The sequence below is a fragment of the Bemisia tabaci genome, chromosome 2, assembly GCF_918797505.1.
Source record: "Bemisia tabaci chromosome 2, PGI_BMITA_v3".
NCBI lineage: Eukaryota > Metazoa > Arthropoda > Insecta > Hemiptera > Aleyrodidae > Bemisia > Bemisia tabaci.
The window spans coordinates 7,199,384-7,221,384 of record NC_092794.1 but is presented as its reverse complement, the minus strand read 5'-3'; the positions used below and the strand labels follow the sequence as shown (position 1 = coordinate 7,221,384).

At 36.6% G+C, this 22,001-nt stretch overlaps 2 protein-coding genes across 3 annotated transcripts; one reads left to right on the top strand and one right to left on the bottom strand.

The window, feature by feature from the left end:
- The first annotated feature begins 384 nt into the window (after nucleotides 1–384).
- LOC109035388 (E3 ubiquitin-protein ligase RNF14) lies at nucleotides 385–12,137 on the top strand. 2 transcript variants are annotated; one of them, XM_019049000.2, is made up of 8 exons: nucleotides 385–531; nucleotides 2,117–2,295; nucleotides 3,356–3,480; nucleotides 4,374–5,021; nucleotides 5,602–5,760; nucleotides 6,255–6,483; nucleotides 7,677–7,849; nucleotides 8,511–12,137. In XM_019049000.2, exons 2-8 carry the CDS (start codon nucleotides 2,118–2,120, stop codon nucleotides 8,718–8,720), a joined length of 1,722 nt encoding a protein of 573 aa, XP_018904545.2. In that variant the 5' UTR covers nucleotides 385–531; nucleotide 2,117; the 3' UTR covers nucleotides 8,721–12,137. The 2 variants fall into 2 exon arrangements, with proteins under 2 accessions (XP_018904545.2, XP_018904544.2); XM_019048999.2 differs by having other exon boundaries at nucleotides 415–621.
- Nucleotides 12,138–13,591: 1,454 nt separating this feature from the next.
- SIFa (neuropeptide SIFamide) lies at nucleotides 13,592–18,512 on the bottom strand. Its single transcript, XM_019048993.2, has 3 exons — nucleotides 18,413–18,512; nucleotides 15,197–15,327; nucleotides 13,592–13,888 (listed from the first exon to the last, which is right to left on the bottom strand). The coding sequence occupies exons 2-3, from the start codon at nucleotides 15,324–15,326 to the stop codon at nucleotides 13,800–13,802; spliced, it is 219 nt and encodes a 72-aa protein (XP_018904538.2). The 5' UTR covers nucleotide 15,327; nucleotides 18,413–18,512; the 3' UTR covers nucleotides 13,592–13,799.
- Nucleotides 18,513–22,001: the final 3,489 nt, after the last annotated feature.

Below are 22,001 nucleotides of genomic sequence, written 5' to 3'. Positions count from 1 at the left end.
GTGGTAGGTATAACATGTACTTTAGGCTGGGAATGAAATTAAAGTGGAAAGTAAGTGGACTCCATTTTAGAAAAGTCGATCTCTCCGATTTTCTTGCATAAGTACCGCAACTGCTATATTCTAGGGGGCGGTGGCCACCCCCGGCCCAATCCTAAAAAACTCCCCCTAAAAGTTCAAGTACAATATGACTATAAGCTGATGCCGCACTTATCAAAAGTATGTACCAAAATGACATTTAAAGTCTATCTGTGCGGCGCGGCGTGTCTCTGGCATTCGTAACACTGTGCTATTTTAAAAATTCGCGCTTTCTTTCGAATTGAGTCACGGGATTCCGTTCTTGCGCCGCGCGCCGGTACACCTACAAATTCTAACCTCAAACAACAATAAATGTTATCAATTACGTATTTACGTTAGGTGGGAGGTGGGAGTAATGAGTAGAAAACAGATATACACCTGTACCAAAAATTGTCTCATTCTCGTTGTCGTTCCACAAATTCTACAATTCAACAGTTAGTTATTGTTAAGTAGTCAGTAAGTAAAGAGGATTTTTCTCCTAGTACATATCTTGTCTTCAATTGTAGAGGTTTGCTTTGATTTTCAGGTGTATTTTTCGAATCAAAAGTAAGTGACTCAAATTGGTACATATTCCTGAGGAATTTTTTCCGTATTCTCATCCGTGTTTTTACTTTCATGAACTTTGGTTTGTCGGAATCCTAGACTCCTGCTCATTCTTATTGTATGTATATTCAATAATTACTCGCAGTATAGGAATAGTCAGTGCGCAGGCGAATGTCCGACATAGTTTAAGGAATCATGTAGTAGCAAGCCAATGTCACAAGTGATTGCGCAATAAGTGAGGACATGTGACATTGCAGTTCTCATGCGACAAAGTTGCCTAAGCTGTCATGTCAATGAAGACGGTGCAAATGATTCATTCAAATTATTTTACCCTGTGAATTAAATGCCACCAACATTGGTAGCTTTGGACGAAAGAAAGTCCAAAGTAGATCTTGATGAATGGCTTTCTTGTGCTCAACTACAGCAGGATATGAGTTTTAATCAAACTCTTTTCAAGATTAATTGTATTTGTCCTCCATTTCCTCCCTTGGCCAAAGAAACAAACCAAGAATGCCTCTCTAATCAGTATGATTTCGCATTTAACAATCACCTATTACAAAGGGGATAAACTAAAGTTGTGGCAGGTGTAAGTAATAAATCTTTTAAAGTTAACATATCAGGAAGTCTGAGAGAATGTAGGTATGGAAAATTTGGCTAAGTATTATTCATAACTATTGTTGAGATGAGATGAGAAGTAGGGCTGAGTGGCGGTTTAATGATTCCCAAAGAAATATTGACAGTGTAACTACTAGACCACGTAGCTCAGTTTGTGAGGTCGCAGACTTCCTGTGATACTTTATCTTCTAGATGGAAAACTACTCAAGATCAATTCATGAAAACTTCCATGACTTTTCTTCTCTGCGTGAAGAAAAAATCTGTGAAAACTTCAAGAAATGATACTTATTGGTTTGTTCTTTTTCACAAAAATTAAATGGGATTGGAGATTTTTAAACACCGCAAACGAGATACAAGGTATGGTAGTTTCACTGTCGATATGTTGGTATATAGTAAATTAGATGGAGATTTACAGTGCCAATAGACTTGGAGCTTGGATGTCCAACCGACAAAACCAGTTCAATCTTTCAGTTCCCTCCTGGAGTGTATTTTAAGCCATATTTTACTCAAAATGACCAACATTCCAATTTTTCAACAGTAATCACCCAACTCATTTATTCCCACAAATATTTTTCATGACCGTACTTCAGAGAATTTAAGAAAATTATTAGCAATAGGTTCTTGCTCATTGTATGTTAAGACAGAAGTCAAAAAAGGTTTTTGTGGCCATCCACTAATGGTGCCATCTGATTGCATGTATGACCCGTCAAGTGGTGCTGATTTGGAGCGGATCAGTGTAAATGGACTCTGAGCTTGTATATCAAACTTCTCAACATACGATGAACAAGCTCTACTTCTATTTCAAGAGGTATTAAATCTTAAAGAATTATTTATTTTTGACTGTAGTGTGTATGAGTAATTGAAATTGTACTTAACCTTTCAGGATGGACAACAGAGCGTTACAAGAAGATGAACTTTTAGTCCTGGAAAGTATTTACAATTCAGATGAATTCAACAGAACTGAACATTCAAACTTGTTAGGTGGTCGTCTTCATATTTACCATGAACTTCCGAAGGATTTTAAAATCATCGTAAAGAGATACCTGCAATCATCTAATATTGGTGAGAAAATGCATGTGTTAATCAATTCATTCCTGCTGCTATGCAAACCTTCGATTTTTTCTTTAGCGGGCGAATCTTTTAGATTAATGTGTCTTTGAAAGCTTCAAAATCTACTGTTAAGTTTTTCAAATGTCAGACAGAGTTAAAACACTCTTGATTCCACAGAATGTATTCTTCTCCTTGCTTCATTCAAATTTTTAGGAAGTAATAGTCTGATTTTCTGTGTAGCATCCAAGTGGTCTGTAATTTGACGTCTCTGCACCAGACACCCTATAATTAAGAAATTGAATAAAGAGAGCAAATAGTTCTAGCCCTCTGTAATTCTTTAATGAATGATCCCGAATTGTAAGTTTGCAGGTGCCAAAATCCCCCCCCCCCCCCAAAAAAAAAAAAAAAATTTGTTTGCGTCCACAATTGTTGGATCATGTCCTTCATTTGGTCTGACTAGCCAGTTGCGGGGTCGAGAACTCTTTGCATCCCTAATGATGAAGTTTAAAAAACACAGAGACTTTCTTCTAATCTTTGTCTCAATTTTTTTCTCACTTACTCTTGGTAATTTGAAATCTTATCAAGTAATATGAAACTCATCAGGTGGACAAAAATCATAAGTCACACTAACTTACATCTCAAGTGGATTCGATAAACATCTTTGGAAGAAACACTAGCTACTTATGGTATTTTCTCCCCACTCTCTCATATCTATAGATTTACTGATCCTGTTGTCATGATTCTTGCAAGTTATTCACCCTCTCCATGTCTGCAATTTTTCGTTTTTGTTTGGGACATTCAGCAAAAGGAATGGATCTAAAGCTTGTCAGTACAAGTCTGAAGATGTATCACAGGGGACAAATAGTTCTTGTCTACATGACTGTCAGCCAGGACCAAATTGTGGACATTGAAAGGTTTAATTTTAGGTGGCGACACTCATGAGACCTCTCTTTGGATTTTATCAAGTTGCTTTGCTTCCCTCGACATTCCTCTGAGTCACCCATTGCAAACTACTTGTATTTACCTCAAGCCTTCAGTTATTAGTTCATCTTTCTGTACCATCTTTTTTCAGACTACCGGGAACTAATCGTATCCAAAGTGCCTCCTTTAGAGGTGAACTTCACACTGCCGCTAAGATATCCTTCAGAATCACCACCAGATTACACAATATCTTGTCTATGGCTTACTCCTAAAATGGTAAAAATTTCTCTCGTTACTTCTTGCTGTAGACCTCCCCCCCCCCACCCCACACTTTTCTTTCCTTTAACATTGCCCAAAAAAAGAAAGAAATTGAGCCAACAATAAAATTAGATAAACAAATTGGGGCTTAATTATCATTGGATATTGTGGTAGAAACTAAAAAAATTTGGTTTAAAAATGGACATGCAGTCGTAGGTTTGGTGAGTTTTTGCACAATGGTGCACAACAGGAGCAATTATATGAGGCATTACAACTAAATCCTCTCTGCCTTGAGAAGAGGTTTTGGTTCGCTGCCAGAATTCACAAATTTTTCCTGATCAATTTTAGAGTTCGAAGCATTCAGCAGGGTATATTTTTAGTCTTAAGATCTGGATCAACAAATTTTTTAAATGTTTACTCGGTAAGCCGTTGGAGTGAATACAGGAGCAACACCCCTGAACCAATAATTCTGTCATCTGAAAAATAGTCTCTTGGCTCAAAAAGTTGGTGCATAATCTAAAAGTTTATGCACATGTACAGGACGCTATGGGTAATCCCTGTCTCAGATTTCGAGTGAAGGATCCCTTTTTTGAAACGGCTCCTCAACTAAGTTCACTGATGATGGCGAAAGGCAGATTTTCAAAACAACTTCTACACTTTCATAGTTGGATGAGTTAGGAATCAAGGGGTTAATAATTATGCGTAACTTGAAATTGGTGATAAACTTTACAAAGAAACTAAAAAAAAATAAAAAAATAGGGTAAACAAAAAGAAGCGTTGTTTTCTTTTCCTATTTCCTCTTTTTTTTCATGTCTTTTCTTTTTTTGACAGCATCTGTAAAATAATATGAGTTCTGATGAAGTTGATCAAATAGCTTGATTCTTATCTGTGTTCTCTCTTTCTCTTTTCAGCTGTCTGAATTGTGCCTTAAGTTGGACGAATTATGGCACGAGAATAAAGGAAGTGAAATACTTTTTATCTGGGTCGACTTTATCAAAGAGAACATCATCCAACTTTTTAGCGTGGATAATTCTGTTACAATCGATGACTTATCTACAGCTCACTTGGGCGAATCGTCCCTCATTAACACGTTGTCGTGCCTTCAGATTGCTAGTAGTAGTAATAGTATCAATAATGAGAGTACAGTAAATGTCAAACCTCCCTTGGTAACACCAATTAGTGAGAAGCCTGGATTTCAGCCTGCATCCAAAGATCTAGAGTTACAAATCCAGCCTCAGATTGCTGATGCCTCTAAAAATTCTGAGCCTGGATCTAAAGGTCTTGAGTTACAAATTCAGCCTCAGATTGCTGATGCCTCTAAAAATTCTGAGCCTGGATCTAAAGGTCTAGAGTTACAAAGTCAGCCTCAGATTGCTGATGCCTCTAGCAATCTGAATCCACAAACAAATGGAGATTCCGAGAAGTCTGATTTATGTGATAGTAGAGTTTTAATAAAAAATGTAGATACCCCCATCCATATCATCCTTAATGAATATAACACCAGGAAAGTTCAAGAAGAGCTCATGAAGTCGCAAGTCATGTGCAACTCTTGCTTTGATGTAAGTATTGATATCTTTTGAAAAAATTCCATTGACTTTTTGTTTAACGTAGATGTACGCAGGAATGGATCAACCAGGACGGCCGGTTGGTGATTGCCTTGCAATTATTCGCATTTAATTATTTATTTTAAATTCTAATGCCTGCAACTGGATTCTTCCTCTGCTTTTGTCTGATTGCTAGAAGATCATTCAATGTGAAATGTCTGCTAAAAATGCATTTTATTAGATTTTTTTGTTGTTTCTGAGCCAACACTGGCACACACACATTCATTCACCAACAAAAAAATAATAATAATAATAATAACAAAAAACTTGAAATGAAATTATTTGAAGAGTTCCAATAAAAATTTGAACATAGTTGGGAGCAGCAATTCGCAGCTTGACAAGTTGACAGTTGGCAAGTTGGGTACTTGGAAATAATTAATTGGTAGTGCAATTTTTTGACAAATTTCTTGCGTTACAAAATGCAAAATGTTTTGCAGCCCCCTCAGATCATTATCTTTTTTACGCTATTCTGTATACGTATTGTAGAGCCTATTTGTTGCACATGTAAAGTTGCTTTTTGTTCTTCTGATTACAGGAGAAGTTGGGGGCAGAATGCACTCAGTTTACACCTTGCTTTCATGTATTTTGCAAAGAATGTGTATCCTGCTACTTTGAGACTCAAATTAAAGAAAATCGGATTTTTTCTCTCGGGTGCCTAGAAACTAAATGCGAGTCCCCAGCATCGCAAGCGCAAGTAAGAATCTCAACTCATCGTAAATTTTTATGACTTCGTGTTTCCTTTTAACATGGTGTATCCAAAGATTCCATCCTTTTAATGTAGATTTTTTTTTTAAAAGCTGAGGAGCTGAAAAATTAGTTTTTTAAAGCAGTATAAAATCACAATACAAAATGAATTGGGATTTTTAATATGGAACACTTCATTAGCTCATTGAGAGTTGTCCCCATGAGTAGCAGGTTTCTCTAAAATAACTTGTTACATATTCTGCTGAAATAATAAAGTTTTTTAAAAATGCAATTTTTCAAGTGAAATTTTTTTAGATATTTATACCGTACAGGTTTTAAAATATGGTTTTGTTGTTGATGTTTTGATATCATGACCATGTAAGACCATTGGATCATGCACGAAGCCTAAACAAGCATAATGAATTTTCGGCTTTTCATCAGCCCTCTTGTTTTGAACTATAACTTTTTTCCTTCGCTTTTCCAAACCCAAATTTTTTATTTCAGATCAAAGAACATATTGATGAAGTTCTCTTTGAAAAATATGACAAATTGCTGCTTGAAGCTTCACTTGTCGTATTAACTGACATCGTCTATTGTCCAAGAAAATTTTGCAATTACCCTGTCACCAGAGAACCCAATGAAAAGTTGGCAATCTGTCCTGAATGTAAATATCCGTTTTGTGTTCTTTGCAAAATGACGTATCATGGTATTGAAAAATGTAAATTTGCATCTGGTAAGTGTTAATTTTTTGTGTGCTTATCAAATCTATCTTTTCTCCTTTTTATTCTTTTTTGTAGGGACTATATTTTAACATTTACTTGGCAGTAGATCCTCCTCATTTGTAGAGGAGCAACATGCATTTTGGCTGAGCAAAAGAGAATATTATTTCATGCAACGTTTTTCTTGGGGAACAGAACAGTGCTCTACCTTCCCCTTAATACTTTAGGAACCATCTTTGCCGGGAAGCCCAAGTTTTAGGAGCCATCTACAATTTTTTAGTCCCCAAATCAACTTTTTTCATACATTTTGCATCATGGCGCATTTAATTTTTTTGCTCCAAGTCTTTCTTTCTTTCTTGAATCTTCTTTTTCTCAATCTACATTGCTGCGCCACAAACGGTGTATCAAGAGCGCTGCTGCTGCTTGGCAATAGTAAGTTTGAACAGGGTACATAAATTTTTTTTGGCCCCATAGCGGCACAGCCTCCTCAGTTTCAGGTGCAAAGCTGGATTCTTAGGCACATTTGGACGTATTTCAATCAAACAGAACTATGTGCAGGGAGAAAGATGGGGTGTGCTCTTTAGTGCTCGGGCCATAAGAATGAATGGGAAATATAAAGCGCCAGTGGCGAAGCCGCCGTTGCGTATGGCGTCGTTAACTCATGAGCCCTGTCCACAACGCTATCATGCCTACGGCTTACCCTTTGTAAACATAGTTCCGTTTGACAGAATGTGAAATCCTGCTTCTCCAATTCAGCAAATGGAACTGTGAGCCAACTAAGTGCGGCATCATTGAGCCGTGGGCATCTGTCTAGAGTGTTGTAGACAGGGCTCATGAGTTAAAGACACCGTACGTGACCACGGCAGCAGCTTTGTCACTGGCGCTTTATATTTCCCATTCATTCTTTTGGCCACCCCCATCTTTTCCCCTGCACATAGTTCTGTTTGATAAAAATACGTCCATTTGATGAATGGTTTCTGTAGAAGGCACATTACTGGAATAGAATAGGTATAACGAGGAGTATGCAGCAGGTATAAGTAAAGTATAAACAAGATATTTTTAATAGAGGCACAAGCCGCTGTAACATCATAACTCCTTATATTTTTGCAATAATACTGAAAGCAAGCATACAAGAATTTCGATTTTTCAGAGAATCGACCAAAGACTAGAGAAAATGGCAAATATAACTTATTTTATCTTTTTTTAGGCGAGAAACGGGCTTTGGTCCTGGCATATCAAAATGGTGATGCTAAACAAAGAGAAGAATTGGAGCTTCGGTATGGTCACCGGCAGCTACAAGCGTTATTATTTGATGAACTATCAACTCAGTGGATCAGTAGCAACAGTAAGAACTGTCCCAACTGTAGCTCTCCAATTGAGGTTAGTATTTTGCTGCTCAAACTTCAAATCATTATTTTTTTTTTCATATCTAGGTAGGCGAGAGAGAATCTCTCGCCTACTTAGAATTTGCAAGAGAGTTCTCTATGAAGTATGCAATGGGTCAGTTGTGCTAGTCCGTAATGAGAGTTATCTATTATTTATTATAAATGCACAGCTTTCCTGTAATTGACTGTCAGTGTCCATGATTTTGTTAACTGAGCTTTCATTTAGTTTGCAAAAGCTGTGAGACTAAAACTACAAAATTGCATATCTCAGTTACTGTGTCTCAAAATCTCTGCTCCTATTTTATGTCTTAAAAGCAGACTGAACCATCATCATGTCTCAGAATTTTTACAGAATATTCCTCATGAAGAGGAAAAAAATTACTGAAGTTTTCGAGAAATGACATTTAATAGTTTTCCATGTAAAAACTGAAGCATGACAGGAAGTCTGCAACGCTGCAAACCTTGGTTGAAACTGCATATCTTGATATGCCATCTTACCATCTTGTGGTAAAGATGTTTTGGTAACATCATGAAGATAACCCTGCATCAATTTTTCATAGAAAATGACGTAAGTATGGCATTTCCTGGAGAAACTTTCAGTCAAAACGTCTCTTTTATTCTAGTTTGAGTGTTTAATACCTTTTCTTTCTGTCCAGAAAAACGATGGCTGTAATAAGATGACATGTACAAAGTGCGGAATTTTTTTCTGCTGGGTCTGTGGAACTTGCTTGTCTCAGGATCGGCCCTATGATCACTTTTCAAACCGCACATCTAAATGCTTTAATCTCTTATTTGAAGGTGCAAATGTTGTAGATGAAGAATTTGATGCTCTTCTAGAAGAAGAAGAGTTTGATGAACAATTTTGAATCGATGAAGAACAAGAATATTGAAAAGTTTTAAACTGTAAACTATTGGCAATCTTACAGTGTAAGCTGATTTTTCTACTTAGAATGCTTGAATATTCAGTTGCTGCTATATTGTGTCTTTCCCAGACCTGAGGAAGTCTGGACTTTCTCCTCTCATAGACTGAAACTTTTTCATGGGCTGTAAATTTTTATTGAATTCCAAAGCTTTTCTCCATTTTTTGGCCTCTTAGTAGAAACATATAACTAGGTAATAATGTTCCTCATAATGGCATGTAAAAGTAACATGAGGTAGGTAAACATGTCCCCCAATTTTTAAAAAAATAGGTGAAAGAAACACGGTTCAAAATATAAATTAATAGTTTAAGTGGGTTGATTAGGGGTGAAGCTGAAGGAATAATGACTAAGAACAAATGTAATCAATAACTGAATGTCATTATTGAGATGAAACAATATTTCTGTTGTTAAGTTGTTTTCATCCACGCAAAATGAATCAACTCAGATCAAAATATTAGAAAATAAAAAATCAATTTCAATTAAATTGATTTAAAAATAGAGTTTGCTGGTGCTGCATCAAACGTCAATTTGTTTAAATTATAAAATGAGGTTTAAATCTTAGATACCGTAACGTTTTGTAGCATTCTAAATCATAATTGGATATTTAACTGTCTTGAGCATAGCTATGAAAAACCTCCCTAGTTTACCTAACTACATTGGGTGTCCTAAAATTGGGTGTACTGGGATGGGTGCCATAACTGAAACAAATGCAGCTAAGGAGCTAGTAATGGTTCCATACAAAAGGACAGCTCCTTCTCTATTAACTGACACCTATTTAAGCTCATTCGGTCAAAACTTGTGAATTTCTGACAGTTCAATAAATTATAAAAGAAAGAAAACAAAGCAACTGGGGCCTCTTTCCACTTTCAACGTAATTTTTTTTGCCAATATTTGGAGAATTCAAAATTCTTCCTCGCTGTTCATAAGTACTAGAGATATTTCTTTCCTCTTGAAAGTATTTTCCATCGAAGTTTATGCGCTCCTTAATTCTCTCGATCCATTTAACCACTATCTCTTCTCTTAATTATTCAGCAGAAATGGTACAGTGGAATTTTCAACCAAATGTGCTCATTTTGATGTCCAGAAGAAAAAAAGGGATAAAAATGAGCTGTTCCTTTGAATGAAACCATAACCATTTCCCCAGTTGCATTCTTTTTGAAGTCATGGCGCCAGTCCTAGTACTTTTAAGGTACCTTAATTTTGCAAAAAAAGAAGAAAAGAACAAAATTTAGCTCCTCTACCAAATGCATTGCACTTGTTGGAAGAGATAATTTTTTTATATCTACCTCCGAAAATTAAGGGGAAAAGACGTAATTTTATAGTTTTTGATATCATTAACTTACTTTTTTCCCACTCCGAACAAGACACACAAGACTGGGCGTTTGATCATACCAGCTTTAAAAACGTGCCTTTCTTGGGCTGCAGATTCGTCAGTCCTCCTTCAAAGGCATACACTAACAAAGATGTATTGCAAAGTTTTTCTACTCTTTTTGAATGTCTGACTCTCCGAATAAAAAGCAGTCTGTCAAGACAATAATAATTTCAATTTGTTTGCGAGCAACAACCTTTTCCTCATAAGTATCAGAGTCAGGTATTCATTTGCTGCTCAATCAGTATTTACATTTAAGACTGTTATTGTCAGTATCGAGGGATTCTGGAATCTCATAACTCACTGTGAATTGTTCCAGAAGAATTCCTGGTAGCTTTTATCAGAATTGAGCTATAGCCTTGGAAACTTCATTTTTTAGCTTTTATCATGAAGACTCTTTGATGTGCGAGGTTTACTAAGTAGGCTTTTAAGCATATGTAGTCAAAAAACTTGGCTGTTCCTAGGGAAAGAGACTTTGGTCTACAGGGCAAAATTTTAGGCGCAGTAATTTTTGTTAAGTTGGGTTTTAAAAAGGGATTTCAAGATTTAAAAAGAAAAGAGAAAACCCTCTTCAATGTCCTAAAAAATGAATATCTATTTTAATTTGAGACTGTAAGTTCATCAATCAGATAATTTTTTTTTCTGTAGATTACTCTTTTTTATTTTATTGTTGGAATGTTATTATTTTTCATCTATCAATCTTCCAAAAGGCAGAAGATAGAATTAAAACTAGATAATGTGTGTCCCTTCATGGAGATAGAACCTTAGCACACAAAAACTCAAAATTTTTTCATTAATGATATGACAGAGCATAGGAGAGTGTTCTATGGACAGTTTTGCATAAGCAAGTTGTCCTAAAAAGTTCAATCAAACTAGGGTTCTGGCAGTTTAGTGTTTGCAGTTTAAGTAACGTTGTTTCAAGGAGAATGTAATGTTGAATGAGAAGTAATGTTTTTACAAGTGTTTCATGCCATTTTTAGGTTGCCAAACTATCAGGTTTTAATGCAACTTACTTAATGCTCTCTATTAGCTTAAAGATTTTATGACTTGCAAATTATTCTGTAAGACACTGACAACAAGAGACCTTTCTCCTCTAGTGTTAAAATTCGATTTTTTGACCAGACTCAATAAAATTTGCGCCAAGTATTGAAAATTTTGTCTCTGTGGACTACAATACCTTTCCCTATAGACATTCACCTGTTTATTTATCATATTCTTTTTATTGTGTCGCTTGAATTGATAAGAAGTTGGTTTTAAGGGATCTAAATTTTTAAAATTAACGTCTGGGCTCTCAGTTGCCGCGCTTCCTGTATAATCAAACCTACCTGGCTTCTAGGAATCAATGATGGCTTGAAGCTGAAATCGAGATGTAGAGACCCTATAGGACCCTGTCCTAGAGATTACTGCCCAACCATAGGAAGTACAAAATATTTTTGAATATGTTTAATGATACCAGAATGGGTGAACGAATCCCCTAAATCCACCCTAAACCTGGTAAAGTTCTGAAAAAAGAGGAACTCATTACCCATCCTTGTTATACAGTTCTTGCAATTTTAATTTTCCTTACTTTTTTATCAGTTTTCAATTTCTTATTTTTGATTTTTTTTTAAAAAAAAATAATCAAAGTGAATCCCATAATTTAATGTCTCCCTAATACTGTGTAAAATTTACAGTTTTTAGGTATGTACCTTCTCTCAGGGGAAACAGCAGTTTTTCTGTCAGTCTGTCTATTTTAAGTTTAGAAGTGTCATGAGGACTAATCTGTCTTTTATTTGTTTGTTTGTTTGTACGTTTTTTTGTTCCAGTTTTTTTTTCAAAAGTTGTGAAAAATCATTGATTATTTACAATGATACCAATCACATGTATCGTAAAACTTTAATCTGGTTTAACCCTTACTCAGCTACCCTGTAATTGTTCTCAAATTTGTTATGTAATTGATACAATTACTGTGTGGCTTTTTTTTAAAAAAAAATAAATAAATAACTAAAAAGTAATTCTTATTACTGATATCTCATTTTTATTTTGTTAAACAAGAGGCTTCACAGGAAATCTCAACTTAATCTTTTCCGCATGCTCTGAAATATTTGTTTCCTTTGCTCACCTCTGAATCCTTGAGCAAACAAAGAGAGGCATCTATTTTGTGTGCCTAGACTCAAGGATGAGCTAAGTTTTGTATGAATGAGGAAGAAAATTTCAGCACACTTCTGACCTTTTCTGTGAAAACCAAACCAACTGTGGCATAATTGGATATAAAAAACTAAACAAAACCAAGTATTACCAATTGAAATTTGCAGGTTTCAAGACGTTCTGTCAACGATTTTTTGTCCGTGCACCTGCTTTGTCCAGTAGTTAACGTCCACGCCTAAAATAAGCAACACTGGCTTGGTCCAAGCGTTATATTCTAGTCCGTATGTAAAATTATATTTCACTGAAAAGAGAAAATTGAGAGAGAAGGAGGTGTTGATATGGTAACTCATTTTTTAAATGAAATGTTACTTTCTTCTTTTAATTCATCTTTTCAAATTCTTGTTGGTGAATATTTGGTTTTATTTTTATCCTTAAAAATGTTCTATTTAAAATATATACCTTATGCATACCTTTTTTTTAAAATGAAATTATTACCTCATTTTAAAAACATTTACATTTTTGAAACGTGGCAAATACTTGTAAAACCTTTTCCAAGCAATTGCATCGATATTAAGCTCAATGAGCCGTAGTTGTGTTAAAAGAAACTCTACAAAAATGAATAGTAGAGGGAAAAAAAACAAGAAGCACGCAATCTTTGGTTCTAACCCATTTGTACATGGATCTTTTAGAGTCAAATACGTCCAATTTTCAGCGTTTCGTTGCGCATACACCACGCTGCAGCAAAGTAAAAGCACAAAATGTAAAAGAAAAATTGAATTGCTTTGGAAATCATTAAATTTGACATGGAGCCACCTTAATTTTTGCAAAACACACGTTATATTCCTTGTACATAAATTTTTTCATCAATTTAAATGAGATTAATCCATGTAGAGTGTGTAAACATTTCAAAATCATAAGTTGAAAAACGCTGAATCGGCGAGTTCAAAATATTAGAGCCTAACTGAGCCTAACACACAGCGGAGCAGCGTGCTGCTAGTACGAAACGCGCACTGGCGCCTACAAACCTAAGGGGATACTTCACGCATTGCGCAATGCTTGAAGTATCCTGTTAGGTTTGTAGGCGCCCATGCGCGCTGCTGGCTGCCCGCCGTACCGCAGCGTGCCACGGCGCCTCAAGCAACTATTGCACGACATAGGTGTTGCACAGTATCATACGAAATTGAAGGCGCTCGAACATATTAAAATGGCAGGCATCCTTCCACAGTGCAGAGCTTTCCTCGCACGTTCCACGTTTTTGGGGGGTTTTTCAACATGTGGGTGACTAAAATCAAGACCGAGGAAAACATTAATCAAAATGAAATAGCACCAAAAAATGCAACTGGTATACTTAAATCTGAAATGGTTTACATATTGTGATCATTCGAGTACAACTTTTGAGTTGAATTTCCCTCGAGTGTTCAGGGTCTAACAACAATAACAATGACTCATATTTTAGTAATGAATAAATAATTTTCATAGTCAAATCTGTAAATTATGATACAGGCAAATTTGTGCGTTAAAATATGCTTTCATTTATTTTCCTCCTCTGGAAACCAAGAACTACATGCTTCCACTGCCACCTCACAAACAGCCGATAGTGTTTTCCCAACATCGTACTCTGGAAAAGAGGAAAAAATAATTAAATCAGGACTGAAAGAGTTGAGAAAAGGAGAATTTACCATAGAATTAAGATCAGAGGTTTTTAGAGGCTTTTACCGTCTTAGAGTTTAAACACTATAAAGTAAAACTTTCACTTCAAGTAATAAAATCTAAGATCAACAGGTAGCCAAACAAAATAGCAGGAATATGAGAGTTTTTTATTTTCTCTGATATTGCTGAAAACATTTAAGGGATTCGCGAGGGACTGCAATAATTTGTCATTAAATAAAAATAATGAATAACACCCCCCCCCCCCTCTACCCCCAAAGCAATATATAAAACAAAAAAAAGGTGCGACCTCAAAGTTTGTCAAAAGCTTACTCCAAGGATATATTCTCAAAGCTTTACTGTTGAATTTCCCACCAATTTGTCTGTAAATTTGCCTTATCCCAAGTAAAAATTTGCAATGAAAATATCCAAGTAACATTGAAATCTTTTGCAATAATACCATTGAAATTTTCTGCATTGCAATTAAAATCTCTGAAATAATGTTGAATTTTTTTTACCTTGAAATCGCAACATTTTTACATAGGTTACAGGTACTATGACGCATGAACGAAACTGTTCCTGGCTCTTCTATGACAGCACCCATCTGGATAGGAAAACTAAAGGTACAAACTTTGTTTCTGAAATGAGCCAGAAATGGTGGCTCAAGGATGCAGTCCATTTGGTAGACGATCAGACGAAGAATAGGCAGCTTGGTTATTTTTAATGCAAAGAAAACTTGCAACTAATTCCATTTTATTGCAATAAATTTCAATATAAAGAGGAGCCCCTTCAATTGGTAGGTAGGCAACATACACAACACACCAATGCAGAAGTGGATTGCATTTTGCATAACAGAACAAGGAGCATTCAAATGTCGCGAAGATTCTGCAACTTTTTTATCTCGCAAATATAAACTAATGCTCTGAACAAGTTTTATCTTTAATTTAAGACAAAATTACTTTAGAAAATTTTATTTTTTGCACGGTTTCAGCCATTTTTGGCTGAGAAAGTAAGTTGCACAATCCTAGCAACATTGGAATGTTTCTGGTTCCTTTTTAAAAAATGCAATCCAAGTAGCAGTAGCAATTACACAGCATAATCGCAATTTATTGTCTCTTAGATTTTGGCGCTTTGCTTTAAAGACAACAGTATTCTTTAATTGGATGGGTTGCTGGCAGGCAAATCACAGACTTTAGTCTCGGAGATTAAAGGAAATGCGTCTATTTTCGTTGAAAAAAGAAGAAGAAAATTTCCAGATGTAAAAATATGAAACAATCACCAATGGTGCTGACTCGTTTTCCGAATATGCTGCCGTTCAACGGTGGTTTTCTGGCAGTCGTCAGCGAGATATGCATTAGGAAGAGGAGGACCAACACTGCTCGGAAGTAGAACCCAGAGCCTCTTTTCATTCTGCAATCAGAAGAGGGGTACTCTTAAGCCTATCTCATACTTTTTTTTAACTTTGAAGTGGTTAAAGAATGACAAATAGTGGACTTAAATCGCAAGGTCCTAGAGAGAGAGATTAGTAAGAGAATGCACCTATAATTCCAGTAATTATGTGACTTGAGCTAGTCAAAACGGTCACACATGTACGCAACTCATTAGATTCTTAGCGCGTGTGTAGAAATAAGGTACAGAAATGAATAACAGGCATATGGATAGAATTTCTGCTCGCCTCTGATTCGACATGGAGAAAAAAAGAGGTGTTCGCATTTTAGGCATCTTGGATTTTTTTTTATGACGTAGGCTGGTACGAACGATTTTTATCATGGATTTATTCTTGGAAGTGGTGTAGTTTAGGTATAAAAAACAGTGATTCTATAGAAAGTGTTGGAAATTATATCATGAGTTGATTTTAGCAAAAAATCGGACGTTATGGTCCGTTTTTTACACTTCGAATTCCGGATTTTTCTGGAATATTGACACCATGATGTACCGACCTACGCCACGGGGTAAACGATCCTCAAGATGCAAACACCTCTTTTTTTCTCTATTTTATTTCGCTGCTGGAAAATTTTTGACACGTGTGTCATATGCTTGAGATATAATGCTTTTAAGTAAAAGTTCCGTCTAAATTGGATAGAGAGAGCCTGACCCAACCCATGTTGTGTACATTCAAAGCTGTATCAATGGGTAAGTAAGAGAAAATTCGACTTTTTTCAAGTCACAAATCGGGGACTCACTGTCCAATGATGTTCTGCTGTAATTCGGAGATGAAAGCACCAAAACACCTATTCCGGTTAGCGACGTCGCAAATCTCCTACTTCATTTCAATTATCTGAAGTTCCGCTCATCACTTTAGCACAAGAGTTCATTTAATATCTTTTTTTCGTTGCTATTTTCATTCTTTCAACAATATACCCTCTATTCGTCGGAAATATTTGCGCAAAATTGGGTTTCAGGACATTCCACGACCACGTTGCAGCACAGTAAAAGCACAAAATAAAAAAGAATAATTGTAGAGGCTTTGGAAATTATTAAATTTTACACGGATCCACCTTAATATTTACGAAACACACATTATATTTTCCTTTTATACATATATTTTTTTGCGAATGATCCATGTAGAGTGTGCAAAAATTTCAAAATCATGAATTGAAAAACGCTGACTCCGCGAGTTGAAATATTAGAGCCTAACACAAACCGGAGCGGCGCGGCGCGCTGCCAGCACGATTCGCGCACTCGCGCCTACAAACCTAACAGGGATACTTCACGCATTGCGCAATGCGTGAAGTATCCCTGTTAGGTTTGTAGGCGCCAATGCGCGCTGCCCGCTGGCAGACTGCTCGCCGCGCCGCGCCGCGCCGCAGCGTGCGTGCGTGCCACGGCGCCTCAAGCAACTATTTCACAACAGAGGTGTTTCACACCATACAAAATTTAAGGCGCTCCAATATACGTATTAAAAATGACAAGCATCCTTTAAAAATATCAAAAGGTTTGTCCCGTGCAGGTATAACAAGATGGAATTTTCTTGAAAGATAATTAAGTGCAGTTGCACCAAAGAGGTGTAGAGAGTTTTAGTGAATTTTCTCTCATGGAATTGACGCTCCCCCATTTTTACCAAAAATCTCAATTACATATTTTTCTCCATTGGGCCAAAAAAACTAAAAAAAAAAACAAAAAACAAAAAACAAAAAAAAAAACAAGCAAACCCAGACATTGAAATAAAGAGAAAACAATGTCGCCAACTTGCTTGATCCGTCAATACAAACCACGAATTTTGCTCACGATTTTCGAAAATTTCCACTCGTAATTTTGCTAAGAAAACACAGCTCGAAATTTTAGGGTTAAAGAACATTTCGTCAAAGATGTTTTGTCGGCGCCCCTGTTTTTTCTAGCAGTTTTCAAAAACATACCTATCGGGTCAAAATGTTAAACCATCATCTTCACTAATGAGGATTTTAAAAATAAGTAACATTCTTCCAATAGTGGTAACAGCGCAGGCAAACTTTAATTGCGATTTTCTCAATTTCACGATTTTCTCTAACTTTTAAATGTATCGATAATTTGATGTTCTTAACAACAGATGGCACACAAATAAATCCTCCTCGCTTAGGTACAGTTATATCTCAGATTTTATAATTTTTCTCCCACTTTAGTCCTCAAAAGTATGGTGTTACTTGTTCGTAACAATGCATTTTTCGATTTTTTAAAAGTTGAATTATTCTCCTGTGGCATTATGTTGCAAATTTTTATCAGGATTTTTTTTGTTGAAAAGTGTATATCAAAAGTTTGAGAATAAAATCTCGGGCTCTATGTTTTTACGAGAGCTACAGTATAGATTAGTGTCTATACCAAGATCCAAAATTAATTCAATCTCATAGAGGGTTCAATGGTCGTTTTACCTGACTCCATTTCACATTTTGAAATGCATTTGGAAATGAGGGGCTGAGAGGACAAGGCGAATAAGTGCAGTTATTGAAAAAATTGAGGTATTTATAATTCTAAGTAAAACTGTCCTTAATGCATAGGTATTCTGTGAAAAATTTGCTCCCGATTTCCAATTTTTAAGCATCAAAAAGTCAGTTTGAACTTTCTTTCGGCCACAAGTAAGGATCCATGTAATTTCGAATCTTCAAACACGCGTGCATCCCAAGTAGCACAGATTGCAATAAGTGGCAATTGCGTAGTAAAATTGTTGCAACTTCACTGAGTGTTGTGTATTTTGCCTACCTCCTGTTTGAAGGGACCCTATTGATTGAAACTTATTTCAATACAATTTTAATAAGTTATAATTTTTCATTGCATTGCTTATTGCCTATCTTTCTGAAACACGGAGCTCATTTTTTCGATTGTTTAAAATTGGCATAAATCGACTAAATAATGTAAAAATATTGCAATTTAATGGTAAGAAAATTACAATTTTATTGGAATCAAATTGCAATTTAATTTCAGTATTTTTGCTGCACTGTGCTATAGGATCTGGAAATAGCAAAAGCTGCACTTGTGCGCCCTGTCCTCCGAGCCCCCTAATGAAAATGAACTTCCTACAAACCTGAAAATAACGACCGGTCACCACTGAAGACAATACGTCACACTTTTCCGACCACACCGACGTACATGGAGGGCTGAGGTGACGTCTTCAGGCTTTTATTCGACGTCAAACATGCGCGATCCGCCGAATCTCGACGTAAGTAATTCGATTCAGGGCGATGTATTGGATAGCCAAGAAGTTGATGGAAACCGGGAAGACGCCTAGGTTCCAGGTTCTCAATTCAATCATAGGATGGAGGAAGCGGCTGCACCCATCCACCTCGGTTCTGCTGTGCTAAGAAAAAACGCCGTATAAACCTTCAGGCGTCGCCAAATTTCTTTAGATGAAACAGGAATTTTTAAGAGAGTATGTGAATATTTTTCCTCCAAATTTTCGGACAATTTTGTACGCAATAGAGAATTTGCAGGTGTCTGAAATTTGATGAATTTTGTGTTTCAGTGAAAACTACTGAGTGAACTGAACGCGAGGATACCCTTGGATCATAAATTTAACATTTGGACCGCGTTAAACAGAAAGGAACCAAGCCACATCAGCTATTGCCAAATTTAACAGGGGAATTTTATTTTTTACGAGAGAACGTTTGTGCGGACTCCTTTGAAAATTTTAAGGAATTTGCTTTGTATTATGGAGAAAATTCATATAAATTTGCACAAAAATCCGCACAACCGTTTTCATGTAAAAAATTAAATTGCCCGATTAAATTTGGCAATAGCTGATTTGGCTTGGTTCCTTTCTCTTTAACGCGGTCCAATTATTGGAGAGGATATGACAAAATGATCTAATCTGCTAAAATACATGTGTTTTAAATGGAAAATGCCGCCAGATGACGTCACGAGGCAGTGCACTTTCTCATTTTTAAATCTATTTTTATACTATTTCCCATGTCAGAAAAAAATTATAAAAAAATACTGTGAAATCAGCTCTTTAGGCACTTTCAGATGAAGTAATAAAAAATTTGCATGCAAATTCTCCGTTTAATCTAAATTATCTGAGAAGTTCAAGAAAATATACATACCATCCCTCAAAAATACATATTTTATCCGGTGAAATTTGGCAACTCTGGAATGTTCATACAGCGTTTTTCCTCAGCACGGCAGAGTTGGAGGGTTCTTGTACGTCGGTGGTCAACGAACGCTCTCGCCTCTCGGAAGTAATCCCACTGATCTCAGAGGAGTTCCACACCGCTCCTAATATTACTCCTCCGAAATTAATTTACTTGTCGGCCGCCCGGCCAATATATCGGGTTTTCGGAATTCTCCAGCGCAATCTATCTGGTCTCTACCGAGTTGGTCGATAATTTTTCTCAGGACTAGGCCCCGGTCTCTACTTACACGCATGGTGAAACCGTGAAACGACAGTATCATTAGACTTCTCAAACGCAATTTTCAGATAATGCTTACGTCGTTTTCAGGGCCGAATTTAGGGGGTGGCCACATGGGCCGCGACCCATGGCGGCAAATTTTGATTTTTTTTTTAATGTAGGTATGAAAAAATCGGATTCAGAAAAAAAAACGAGTAAAAGCGACAAATCTCTCATTGCCTTGTGAGAGTATAGAAATTTCTAATTTTGTCGTCTTTTGGTGATACAGGAGGCAGCACCTTTAATTAGTCGAGTTAAGAGAGAAACCAAGCACCCAATTTGGCCTGGAACGGCGCGGCGCAGAGAGCAATGATGACAAGGACTTGAGATGGAAAGGAATAGGTAGGGGGGCGGCAAATTTTGAAATTTTTTTAAACGTAGGTATACAAAAAATCGGATTCAGAAAAAAAAATTACAAACGAGAAAAGGCGACAAAATCTCTCATTTCCTTTTGAGAGTAGGTACCTATAGTAATTTCTAATTTTGTCGTCTTTCGGTGATACAAGAGGCAGCACCTTTAATTAGTTGCGTTAAGAGAGAAACCAAACACCCAATTTGGCCTGGAACGGCGCGGCGCAGAGAACAATGATGACTAGGACTTGAGATGAAAAGGAAAAGCCCTCGGCGGGGCGCGGCGGTCGGCGTGTAACACACATTAGCGCCTACAAGACTGTGTGAATACCTCACGCATTGCGTCAAACACAGTGCGGTCAGCAGCGGTCGGCGGGAAACGCATAGCGCCTACAAGACTGCATGAATACCTCACGCATTGCGTCAAACACAGTGCCCCAGAAAAAACGGCCGTGAACGGGGAGTAAGGCTAAACTTGGATAGGTCGATACGCTGTTTTATCGTGATCAGATGCGGAGTTCCGAGGCTCGTCGAAGCTAGGAAACCTGGCGCGCGCACACTCACACACACTCACATTTGAACAGAGAATGTTGTCTAGGGACTGTCCGATGTAACTCGGGTAGATTTTGGTTTTTTGGCAAGCCAGATCGAGGTTTCAATGATGGAATAGGTAGGGGAGAGGGGACTCTCCCTTCCACGTGTGTCGTGCTTTCTTCACTTGTGAGTTGAATTAGGTATCTTTTAAAGATCACACCGTGTGCTGCATAAAATTTTAGGGTGATTAGTCAAGCTCAAGTGACGTGGTCGAACTGGCATGCGAAATATCGCATCGATTATAGGTAAAAAATCTCGGCAGATTTTAAATTTTCAGCAAAAAAAGGACGATAGCCCCTGCGCATGAGCCTAAAGAATCATTCTAGACCCAAAAATTGGCAAAATTCAGAGAAATGACAGCAGAATAGTGTTTGGGAAAAAACCTCGCATTCGATTCAGCTATCGATTTTTGTATCGAATGCGAGGTTTTTTCCAAACACTATTCTGCTTTCATTTCTCTGAATTTTACCAATTTTCGGGTTTAAAATGATTCTTTGCTCATGCGCAGGGACTATCGTCCTTTTTTTTGTTGCTGAAAATTCAAAATCTGCCGAGATTTTTGACCTAATCGAAGCGATATATCACATGCCAGTTCGACCATGTCACTTGAGCTTGATGAATCACCTTAAGGAGGAATTATATATGTTGAGATGATCTCACCTTGTCTGAGGATCTATTTAAAAAACGAACTGTAGGTTATGGCCCAGAGATTTTCTTCTACAATACCTACTGTGAAAAAGAAAGCCAAGAGGCGTAAATATTACATACCTACGCTTATAAAAAAGAAAAAACTGCTAGTGCTCACGAATCCTAAATCTTATGCAGCTCAAAACATATAAAAATGGAATATTACGTGACTGTTTAAAAATTCAATTAGGTATCATTTCCTTCCTTATTCATCATTTTAAAATGTACATGAGAATTTTTTAACTTTCAAGTGATTGATTTTATCATTATAAAATTTACGGTAGTTTTATGTTGATTACAAATTAAGTCGCAGAAAAAACAAGATTAGTTTTTCTATAATTTTGAGATAATTGATGAAATACTTTCTACCATTTGAAATTGCAAGAAAAGGTGACTTTGTAATTTGAAAATATAGGCAGTTTTTTTCTCACAATTTAATCTGTTCCTAAAATTTACATATTCCTTCCACAATCATGTCAAGATTCCCCACTGAGTCTGCACCAAATAAGTTGAATCCTTTTATACTGCGATGGAAATCTTTTGCGCTTGGTTCGGCTTTGAAAGCAGATAGGTACACAAGAAACAACGCAGAGGATA